At 38.6% G+C, this 12,337-nt stretch overlaps 1 protein-coding gene across 1 annotated transcript in view; it reads left to right on the forward strand.

Annotated features, from left to right (window-relative positions):
- The window catches only part of KLF13 (KLF transcription factor 13), a 28,557-nt gene extending 17,516 nt beyond the window's left edge, over positions 1–11,041 (forward strand). The window contains exon 2 of the mRNA XM_057382521.1: positions 10,542–11,041. Within this exon, the coding sequence (XP_057238504.1) occupies positions 10,542–10,834 (293 nt within the window). The 3' untranslated portion in view covers positions 10,835–11,041. The remainder of the gene's footprint in view (positions 1–10,541) is intronic.
- The last annotated feature ends 1,296 nt before the right edge of the window (positions 11,042–12,337 follow it).

Below are 12,337 nucleotides of genomic sequence, written 5' to 3' on the forward strand. Positions count from 1 at the left end.
ACAGCAATTGCAAGTACTTAACTTTGACAGAAAGCCCAACATTTAGTTTGCATTGTTTTAGAGYGTAAACTCTCTGTCACTGAGGCCTTTGCCTTTCAGTTTTTAAATTAGGCCTGTCATTGGTACTGAGTAAAAGAGCTCTATTTACCCATACATTCCTGCAAGAAGGTAAAAAAAATGCTGCTTTTATAATAGGATATGTCCAAAGTCTATGTAAACAAAGGCATTGCAGTTAATGGAAGCACGATCGATAGGAATTATTCCTGTGGGGCAGACAGGGATGATTCCATTCTGCACACTCACCCAGATATGGAAGTTGTCCCTGCTAGTTGGGCAGGTTTCCAGCCTCATGGGGATCCTAATGGCTCAGATGTCTCTCTTTTCTTAGATGGGAGGTCTCYGTTTTGGTCATGTGTCAAAAATTTTGAGAGTGAAATAGTGAACTTTAGGCTTCAGAGTTAAAACAAAATCCACAAACGRTATTAGGTAACCATGACAAATCCATACTATAAGGAGATGAATACCTTATTTTTGAAACTGCATGCATTGTAATTACCATCTCATACAATTGTGTAAATTAACATTTTCCTGGATGAAGGATTCCTAGCTTTGTAGGAGATGGCTGAAATTTTGATTGCTCACAGCTTTACAGACTAAGAGGTATTGCTCTAACGATAGTGCATTTAAAGTTTCCATGCTATCTGTGCAGTCAAATAGCAAAACTACAGCAAATATGACAGAAAAGGGTCAAGAAAAATACTATTTATGTACACTTTGGCAAGGCCTCCTAGAAGATATAGCAGTAATACAGTTTCTGCCACAAAATTTTTTCTTGCCATGAAAAGAAAACTACCTGCCTGTGAGATGTGGGGAACATCCTTCATGCTCATTATACTTCTGTGAGGGGAAAACACACGTGTGCATCTCCTCCTTATCTAACATGTCTAACCTGAACATCCAGACTATCAATGAGTAAATTTACATCCAAGAGGACCTGTTCTTACTGCATTTGTATCTGATCAGTAACTCCCCCAGAAACACCTAGCTGTTTTTGCTAAATTTCAGTGCTTTAGATACCAACAAGAATATTGCTTCTTTCCTTCTTTGATGTGGCTCCTAGCAATTTTGTGATGAAAAGCTGGGGAGGGCAGCAAAACCAAAGATGCCCTCATCACCCTTTACTAAATGAACTCACATAATTTTGCAGTACTTGCAGATAGTTTGTGACCCTTGATTAGAAGAGTGATGGGGAATCCCTAAGCCATAGGAGTATTTTAGACATTACTCATCTCTGTTCCCTCACTCCCCATTTCTCAGCCTTCAGTCTCAGAGTTGCCCTTCTGCTGGCTTTTCTATTCTACTGGATTCTTCCAATGCATCAAATTGAGTCATCAGATGCACACATTCATACCTAAGTGATGAGTGGATGACCAGGTTAATTAATTATTCAGAAAGTTATGGAAGTGCCTTTGGTACAAYGTGTTATTCAGCTAAGTCAGCTTCTTTGCTGAAGCAGCTTATTACATATTCCTATTACTTCTAAAGAGAGGATGATTTCAAAGATTTGTGCCCATGTATCTAGGCCCCCTAATAAAACGAAGGAATCTTGTAGGCTAAACTCATCTTRGTGATTTTCTAACTGGTTGTGTTTCAAGAGAAAAACACTTCAACATATTTACCACACCCACATATCCACCCACCCAGCACAGCTGTTTTGTAGTCTGTATAATTGACTTCAGAGCTTCACAGACCCTGGCCTAGTGTAGCTGATTTTTTGTAGTTTCAAAAGAGAAAGGAGCACATGAGACAGGGTGGGGTTGTGCAAGGAAGAGATAAAGGATGAACTCTTCTGAAATCAGGAAGTCACAAACTGCACAGGAGAAAGCCCAGTGTTGACATTGACAAGCATTATCTACCTTAGTTTCAGGTAAAAACCTTTTACTTAGTGCAGTAAAACAAGTAGCATCTCAATGCTCAGGTCTACAGATGGGGATTTCAAACTGGAAATCCTGAAGGGATTTTAATAGCTTTTTTATGGTCTTCAGGTGATGGGGAGGAATTTATTTCTCAATTGCCCAGCAGGATTATCTGTGTTTTGGAGTATTCTCTAGAAGAGAGGAACAACAGCGTGAACATAACTAGAGACAAGAAAAACAAAATTCACAATATGTCTGTGGAATTATAACATATTATATTAGTGCAGAGAAGATCATGAAAATACCTGTTTGGAAAATATGCTTGGTCTTTCTAGCACGGACTTGGGGTTGGCTGTTTCTTTGCCATGGCAGTACATGGCGTGTTAGTGCATCTTTGTGCTCTTTGAAGGGAGTACTCAAAACAGACACAATGTTTTGAAGGACTGCATCGCTTACCGCCAGTTTGCAAAAYGACTTCCGAGGACAAAAGTACAAGGAAGTGAAAGCAGCTTTGCATAACTCTGGAAAATGCTTCTTGAACTTAACACACTGTGTTAAAATATATTCCAAGATTTCTCTGTGAGGTGTAGGATAGACTTTCATGGTCCTTACCCTTGCTGTCTTTGGAATTCTCTTGTGCTTATAAACACAGGGAGTTTAGTGGAAGTTGAAAACACAAATGAAATTGTTCCCTTCAAAGATCACATCTTCTGTTAGTCACTTAATAAAAATGTCAGTTTTTTCACTGACAAATAGTCAGCAAATCATTTAGTCTGACTTATTATTTCAGAAAAATTGTGTTGGTGTGTTGCACTTATCAATTTCAGATTAACATCATCACTGTCTTGAAAATTGTCCTTAAAGCTAAAGGGATTTACAAAAAAACATATCTAAAGAAGTAAAACATTTTGGTCAACTAAAAATAAAATTACTATGGGTTTCTTTGTTTGCTGAATTCTTCTGCAATTCAATGGGGGTTTTTTCAATTTTTCAGTTGAGCAGGAAAAACATTGTCCACATAGTTCTAGCCTTTATTTCCCTCTTCCATTCAAAACCTTAGCAAAGGGTATAACAATAGTTCTTTTTATTAAATTTGTGGCCATTTCATTTTAAAGCCAATTTGCTGTAAGATTTATTTTCCAGATCCTGGAATGTAACTTCTAGCTACTTACTGTTTGTTTGTGTGAAGTGGTCTGGAACTAGGTTTCAGCTGGGAGTGGAACACATAGCTTAATTTAGTGAACACACAGTGGTGTGCTGCAGAGATAAGCAAGAACTAAACAGGAGTCAATCAGGAGTTAAAATGGCAGGCAGAAAATTACTTGGTAAGGCCATCAGGTTCAGATTTCAGATTCTTAATTCACTGTGCAAAAATGCAGGATAAAAAACATGGATTTGTAAAAATTCTAAGCTATAGATACTTTGAACAGTTCAGTTTGGGCATCCCTGTTTTAAAAAAAGATTCAGTAAGCCATGGAATGTATATTTTAGACAATAGGAAGATTATGTGATGGAAGGTCCTGGGGTAAAAAAAAAGCTCGGATAGGCTTGAATGATTCCGCYTTGACAAAAGAGAAGCAAATGTGGCTGATAAAAATACAGTTAAGTAGTTAAAATTATAAACTGAGTCTGAGGACATTATTGAGCAAGGTTGACATGAAAGACTAGAATGATTAAGTGATAGAATGTAATCTGTTAAAAAAAAAAAAAAAAAGATTGTTTCCATTATAGTGAAAGTGAGTGTTAATATTTTTAAGAGGACCAGATATTTTATGGGACATACCAAACAAGCTATTTTGGTTCTCAGACAGACCTGTCTATGGTTAAGGCTAGAGGAGGAATTTTTCACAACTTATATTTCTCTGGCATTGTAGCTGTTTTCGTTATAGTATCTGACTGTGTGTGCTCATCGTTTGCTATTTGAGTTGTTCTAGTTACTGTGGTTATAACAGATAAATCACAGGGTGTAATCTGTGCTCCCAGATGGAGTGGTACAAACACTTCCAGAGCAAACAGTAACACAGTGACTTCAAATGTAAACTTGCCATTTGGAAATTCCCCTTCAAGAAACATTCATACCTGTCTAAATAACTGAGTAAARATGTTAAGGTACAGAAAATAAAGCAAGGATTTCAATAATGGACATCATGGCAGCTGTTGCAGCTCCTGCTCAGTAGTTGTTTCCTATGCACACAGGAAACATGTGATCCAGTAATTTATAATGTAATGACTGGATTTGTTAAGATCAAAATAAAGACATATACACTTTAAAGTGAATGAACTTTGTAGATGCCTGGGTTTGTGCCTGCTGGAATTCTGAGAACTCCAGTTCCTAAAAAAGGTCACATGACAGATAATGGAATTAGCAGGAATTTGCATGCCTCTGTCTGCAGGTCCAAATGCAAGCTCGCTGCTGTTGCTGTGTGTCCTGTCCTGGGGGCAYGGGGACTGTTCTGTGCCAGTGCCCAGGAACATGGGAACTCTAACTGGACCTTGGCTTGGATTTGGACATTCATATCACACTCCCACGCTGGGTGTCCAATGTCTAGTGACAGTCTAATTCACCCTATAACTTTTCACTGAGAACATTACTAAAACATCCTCATTTTCCTGGAACTAGTAAAGCTGAATTTGCTGCCTCTGTTAGACATGTGTGAAGGTGGCCCAGATACTTCAAAGCTGTTGGACAGATGCAAAAATCCAAATTACATTTGGCTTATTTGGTTATGAAAGATCACCCCAAAATCATTAATTTAAAAATAAGTGTTTTGATATTATAGGAATTTGAAATTGTGAGGCTATTGRATTTTTTGATCCCTTTTTAAATACTTGATAAAGAAACCACCATTTGCCAAACATTAAAGCATTATTCTCTTTTGCACTGAGGTTAAGGATTTGTTATTTGGCAAAAGGACTTTTTATAAACAAGAGAATATCAGAAATTAAAATATTCATGAATATATATTAGTACTACTGAAGGATGACCTTCTCTCCTTCCAGTTTTTTTTTTTTTTTTTTAGTGGTACAGCCATTCTCAAGGTACAAAGTCTGCTTGGCTGCATGTTTTTCCCAGGATAACATTTCCTCTTCTGGAGGAAGGCTACTTCAGTCACATCTCTATTTAACTGTCTGCCCCTCATCCTCCCCACCCAGCCTGCTGATCTGTGTTTCCAAATATACCCTTAATTATGTATATGAAAATGTAGAAATATAAGAATAGCACACAGCGGCATGTTCAGGCTTCTAGTCTGTTTTTATAACAACATTCAGTCCTGTTCTGGGAATCAGCAGAACAGATTAAAGATCACAGAAAAGTGTTTCTGGTTTACTATTTCTGGTTTCGCAGGCACTCGTGGAATTCCCAGGATACAAATTTCTTTGTTACTGCATGGCCTTGACATGTGCTTGAAGATGCTGACATAATATGCCAGAGCAATTACATGAGTTAAATTTTAAAAAACAGCCTTCCATATGTGGTTTGATTTGATAATACTCTGATCTGCAGGGCAGTGGATATGGCACTTCAAATCTTTCACATAAAATGCAAAGATTAGGCAATCGTAAGTTGGAAAATGGTTAGGTTCACAATTGTCTCAAACTGTTTGGGCATTTCAGTCATTAGTCAATTATTTTTGGAGTAGGTCTACACAGTGCTTCCTATATTTTTTAAATTGTGGATATCAGACAGATGTATTGGTGAAGCAGGAAGCAGATTACTCCAGGGTCTGTTCAAGAGTCTCACTATATAGGAAAGGAGTCCTTAAAACTATATGTGCACTAAAAGAGCTGTACAAACCAAGCTCAGCAGACACCAGATCTAATGCCACCATCTCTGGAKTTTTTGTTTCCCATAACTACATACAGTTGCCTTACTATATAATGATTGACAAATACAGAATAATACAAAGGACCTTTATGTAATATCATAAGAACAGGCTGGCTCTAGTTGCTTTTGAATCCCTTCCAGCAAGAAAAGAGAGAGGTGCATTTTTTAATGCTGTTTCTATAGCCCTGGCAACTCTGGGTTTCCTTTGGCAGTCTGCTCTGCCAGACAATATGAGCAGCATGAGCAGCAAGACCTGTGCTCCTGAAAGGAATTCAGAACTCCGTGCACCTGCAGAGCTCACGTACTTTCACTCGGTGAGCACTGCAAGTTTCTTCATGTGGCTTTACACTACATCTTTTTTTTTTTTTTTTTGGACTGGGTGGAGTCCGGGAAAAAGCCAAAATGTTCTTGCTTGTGTAATTTTCGGTTAAGATYAGCTGAATCTAATTCTCAAATGTGATGTTTTTCCATCAGTTTGTGTAACTTCAATACAAGTTATGTGATGTCGTGTTCTGGCAAAGGACCTAGAAAGGTTACCATTTAATAGGATTTGGAACATGGAAATCCAAACCTATTTAAAATTGTAAAAAAATAATTTACGGTATTCCTTATCTTTGAAAGGCATCTCTCACCTGCCTCTCCAAAGATAAAGAAGSTGGAGTTGCTTTTTGATTAATTAATTTTCAAGTATATTTATCTTTTGGAGACTTAGGACCCTTTGAGACCTATTAGTAAGGCTCATAAGGCACAAAGATACTGCTGCTGCCAAGGCACAGCATTAAAACCCTCAATATACATATTCACATGCTTTATATGTTTCCTGCCATATCTAAGATACTTGATAACACTTCTACTTTAATCTGTAAGATCACATTCTGTACTCAGTGTATAGAGGTAAAATTCTAACTTCAGCATTGCCTAAAATGGAGCTGCAAGAATCCTTGTTGTATTGTGTTACAGCCATTTTAATGGTGAARGCTCTGTTGAGTACAACATGTCCATGGGTTACTGCTTGTGCAGGAACATTGTACTGTGGCTGCATATTCCCTAATGAGATTAGGCAATCAATTCATATAATCTCTCATTCTGTTGATTGCTTTACTGCTGGTAAAAAGACATTTATATAATTTACCTGCACAGAAAACACAGAAATCCACATCCCTTCTGTTTGAGAGATGAGAATGATGACAGACTGTGAATTTCCATGTGTGGTTTTGGAGCAGCAGCTAGGTCTTGCCTTAATTAATATCCCACAGCAACTTTGTTCCAGACTGTGTACTATTTTTTTTTTTTTATGAACAATAATGACTCTTACATCTTCACACAAGGCATGCAGCATTTCCTCACAATACAGATTTTCTTTGAAGAGGAATTGCTAAACCTCAACAAAGCTGGGAAGTATTCTRGAGAACTATTACCACTCCTGGAGTGATGTCAGCTGTCAGTAAAAAACCACTTGGCCAAGACACATAAAGACAAGTACCAAGAAGATATAAAATCAACACTAGAGAGGACTGAGGGGGGAAATGGTCCCTAAGAAGGAGAAGGACAGGGATGGTAGAAATATAGTGGAAGAAATGTCACATTTTTTGGCTCAGCACCCAAATCCTCACCACCATCATTAACATCAAATCAGACGTGAGTGGGAACCTGAATGTTCTCATCCAGATCTGATGTGCAGTGAGGAGAGGGGGAGAGAAGTTGTGCAATGCCTTTATTTCCTACTAATGCTGGATAACACTGATCTTACACCGTCCTGCTTCAGAACCTCTCCCATTAGGAACTGTATTCCTGCTGCTGGCTCTCAAATGATAGAATCACAGACAGGAGCAGCTAGTGCCATTAAACAAATTGAAAAAAAAGTACCATTCTGTGTGTGCTCCATAGTGCTGTCAACAGCAGAAGCAAAACATTGCATGAAAACTTTTGCCTTCCTCGTCTGAAAGCACTCATTTCATGAGACAATTCTTCAAGTGGAGAACATTTGATAATACCATTTGTAATGAAAAAACCACAGAAATTGACTCAGGCAATGGAAACATCCAGAAACCATTGCTTTACCAAAAAAATGATGCAATAAGTCAGGGTTGAGGAACTCTGAATCTGCAGGSCCGATGTACCCTCAGACCATGCTTCACTGCCCTTCTTCCCAAGGGTTCCAAAGTCCTCTTAGATGCTTATCTATAGTGTGACCAAAACACAGGGAGAAGACCAGCGAATGCGGTCATGCAACAGGGGTGTCACACCACAGTCATGACCCACCACAGGCAGGAACACATCTAGGAACAYCTAATTGGATATATGACAAACAGCCAAAATATATTTGTTTCCCCTTTCTAGCAGCAGATGGAGAGTTCAGTCCCTGACAGTTTGCAGGCAGGATAAGGCTAAGGAGGACATTGAATGGATTTGCATGGGTTATTTTAAGCAACAAGAATATATCCTTTAAATCCAGTAGGTTGTGGTTTTATTCTTAAATTCATTTGTGGAACCCGAAGTTTTTTAGGCTTTAGGTCAGGAAAGCCACTTGAAAGCAGTTCTGTTCATCTTTGCTGCCTTTTACCAGTCCCTAAGAGGGGGTGGTCATGGTTCTCTGTCACAGTAGAGACGGACAACGTGACACAAATAATGAGTCATGACTTTTTTTATTGGGTTGAGGGTTTTTTATTTATTTAGTAACAGTGTATATATTAGGTTTTTTGCATAAATGGTAGTTATTTATTGGTTAATTAGCAGTTTGGTTTTTTATTTTTTAGTATATGATTGGCGTGTTATAATAGTTGTAGAAGTGGTTGTGTTGTTAGTTTTTGCTTTTTTTTTTTAAATTTTGTTTTTGATATTTGTTTTATTTGGTTTTGTTTTTTTTCCAACATTCTTTATTTATTATAGTTAGCTTAAGGCTGCTGCTTTGGTAACATCTTTTTTTTTATTTTGTCGGTTTTTACCTGAATTTTCAGATTTGCTTCTGTTTTTAGTACATCTTAGGGATACAATTCTCGGCTGAAGTCAACTTCAGATCTTGCAGGGCTGCAATGCTGGCTTTCRGCCCCCACAGTTCTCCATACAAAAATCTCTGTGTGTACTGCACAGGTACTACCATTGCATTATGCGTTGCACTTGGAGGTGTAATGAAATCCACCAAATGTGCTAAAGAATAATGAGCCTTGGTCTTTCTCCTAAGTAATCAAGGAAACATCAGGGACAATAGTTTTCTTCAGATTCTTGAAAAAAATCCTATTTAAAGAAGACTTCCTTGTCTGTACATTGAGACACTGTTTGAGATTTGGCTAAGTATCTTGGAGGCTTCAGGGAGAAAAGGACTATGAAACTATTTTTCTGAGTAGGAGCCTTCTAAGAAGATCCTGGAGATAAAACTTATTGCCAAATCTGAATTTAAAGCAGATTATTGGCTGCTTAGCTTGAAGACTTGCTGTGGTCAGTTTTGCTCTCAGACAGTTTTAATGAAGGTGTATCACATTTTTCCAGGGGGCRAATTTCTTTCTTTCTTTGCTGTTTACTGTGGAGATAATTCTTTTTCTTATTTTGGCCCAGAATTTAGATAGCTCCCTGGGTCTCTTGGACAGGCTATTCAGAATTAGAAACATAAGGATTAGTGCAAGTAGGAAGTTATTAAAATTACAACTATGAAAAATGCTAGCCTGCGTATTCACAAAAGAATAAGATGTTCTCAATTAATAACAATTAAAGAATATGTGATGTTCTGACTCAGTGACAGTAAGAACCAAAYCAATATGCAGATATAATAGCATATTTAATGATTTAACATTTTCATTTTTATCCAATGGAGAAACTAAGGATGGAAGCAAATATTATGAGGCGCCCAACTATGCAGCACATCAGTGTTGAAGCTGGGAATAAATTCCAGATACCTATCTACCCAGCAACAATTCTACTTCTCCCTGCAGCCTGTGCAGAGCTTCCCWGTCTGCACATCTATCACAGTGCAGAGCTCCCACACAGCCCTGCAACAGCACCAGACATCTGTGCCATGGCTGAGATCTCTCCACAATTACACCAGCTCACTGGATCACKGTTTCTGGGAGCTCACTGCTCATTGCTCCAAGCTTCAGTGTCACAGCTCATGGGGTTTACGTTAGCTATTAAAAAAAGATTGGTACCTACAAGGTGACACATGTCCCCAGCTGCAATACGGTGCTCCCTACCTCACTTCTAAATGAGATCTAAGGCAGTGAACAAGAGAAATTACTTTGGTACTTTGAGTACTTTGAGTACTTTTATTACTTTGAGTAAATGCAGAAAATCCAGGCACAGCTCTGGAGAATTCAAGGTGAGTCTCACATCCAGTGCCTCAAAATTGCCATTTTGCATTTTTACCGTAACTTTTTTAAATAGCTGAAGAGGAAGATTTCATCACGCTTCTGAACTTCAGCATTGAGTCATACATAGAAGGGCAGCTTGGAGAATAAGTGAATATACTATAAAGTTCAGTACAGATATTATTAAGTCATAAAGTTCAACAGAGTGCAAGAGACATGAGATGTGAATCCATGAAAGGATCAGGAGCCCAGCATGACCTGAAGATCCAATTATCAAACAAGGTATATGACTAGCTTGACTGACAGCAATTTTTAATGGCTTGGAATAGCACAGCAGCCTTCTCTCTGGCAGAGGATAACACCTTCTCCATCCTGTTATTGCCAAGTAGCATCCACCCTGCTTCCAACCCTTTTATTCTAACTTCTGCGTACAAAAAAAAAAAAAAAAGCCCACGGGAGACACTGCTTCCCTTCTAACCGTGCCGTGTTTGCACCCCGCAGGTGAGCGGCCTTTCGAATGCTCCTGGCAGGGCTGTAACAAGAAGTTCGCTCGCTCGGACGAGCTGGCCCGGCACTACCGCACTCACACCGGCGAGAAGAAGTTCAGCTGCCCGCTGTGCGAGAAGCGCTTCATGCGCAGCGACCATCTGACCAAGCACGCCCGGCGGCACGCCAACTTCCAGCCCAGCATGCTCAAGAGGAGGGGCGGCAGCGGCTCCCGGACAGGCTCGGTCAGTGACTACAGCCGCTCGGACGCCTCCAGCCCCACCATCAGCCCCGCCAGCTCCCCGTAGCCTACCTGCACTGGATGTCAGCACTTTGCCTCTAATGCCTAACGTGGAGTTTTGGTTGTGTTGCACACAATTAAAAAACTCTGTTGCTTCCCCTCCTTCAGTTCCCACCCTGTCTTCTTTAAAAATCAGTAAATAGCTGCCTCCCACTGCAATTTCTAGTCAGATTTTCTTTACCCAACCACATAAGTGGCTATTCTAACCTCATGGACAAACTTACATGTTACACCTAGTGACTCCTGCTGTCTCAATATTTCATATATTTTGCAACCATTTATGGATCCTCTTCATTCTTCTTTATAAGAAAATGAAAAAAAACTAAAAATAAAAAGGAAAAAATACCGCTTAATTCACCTCAGGTGTCAAAGTAGTTTGTAAAACCGGATTGCACAATACGAGCATWCATACACTTAAAAATCAACTGTGTTGGATTTGTGTCTCCCTTCTCCTTTCTCAGGGATGGATATTTATGTTACACAATAATAACAATGAAGACACACCCTAACCACAGCCTTACTCTGTAAATATAATTGCACTCAGAAGCTTTTTGTTAGGTTCTTTCACACACTGGGGAAAATAAAAAACAACAAAAAAAACCAAGCAAACAATACAGAAACCAACCCAATACTGGAATGTAGTACCGGACTCTTCCATTGTTTGTTTTCCTGATTATACACCTATGTTGGGGAGTGTCCAAACAGGAGTCTTGTCTTTCTTCAAGCTGCCCTCTGCTTACGGTAGCAAGCCGTCTTCTCACTTCATGCTGAAGATGCTCCAAACCCAACTTCCTATTGCAAAAATCTCTGTGAGGTTGATAAACTTGTTTGTTGGTTTGCTTCATGTTAGATAAAATTATGAGAAAAAAATTTCAACGAGATGCCTTAAATAAGTAACCTAATTCATGAAGAAACAAATTTACACTGGGTAGCATTTTATTGCAAGGTGGCCTGGAATCYTTTAGGCATTCTGTCGTCACTCTCTCCAAGTTGTTAAGCTGTCTGCACTGCGTGTTCAGTATGGGACCAACAGAATATTCAAATCAAACCACACTGACTTGAACAATTTCCTTTATTTCTTCTTCCTTTGTTTTTTTTTGGTTTTGTTTGTTTTGGTTTGGTTTGTTTTTTTTTTTTTTTTTTTTTTTTTTAAATGAACTATGGAAATAGCATTACTGAACCAACGCCCACCAAAACTCAAGGTACTTACCTACTGTACAGCTGTGTCTTAGAAAGACAAATTGGCTACGACATAATTTTTGTATTCTGTTGCATCAGAATTGTGGTCATTGATAAAAGGAAGTGAAAATCATAAGGTATCTTCTGACTGGAAAAATAAAATTTGCATTTTTAAGTTTAAAATAAAATTACATGCTAGCTCAGCACTACTACAAGTATCTAAAAAATACAGATACCAGCATAAAGCAAGGCGTTCTTATTCCTGAATAACTCCTTAAAAACAGAAAGGGAATATTGGCTAATTTTCAATGACTTTCAAATATTTAACACT

The sequence above is a fragment of the Malurus melanocephalus genome, unplaced genomic scaffold, assembly GCF_030028575.1.
Source record: "Malurus melanocephalus ecotype Western Australia unplaced genomic scaffold, MMel_1.1 scaffold_572, whole genome shotgun sequence".
Lineage (NCBI taxonomy): Eukaryota > Metazoa > Chordata > Aves > Passeriformes > Maluridae > Malurus > Malurus melanocephalus.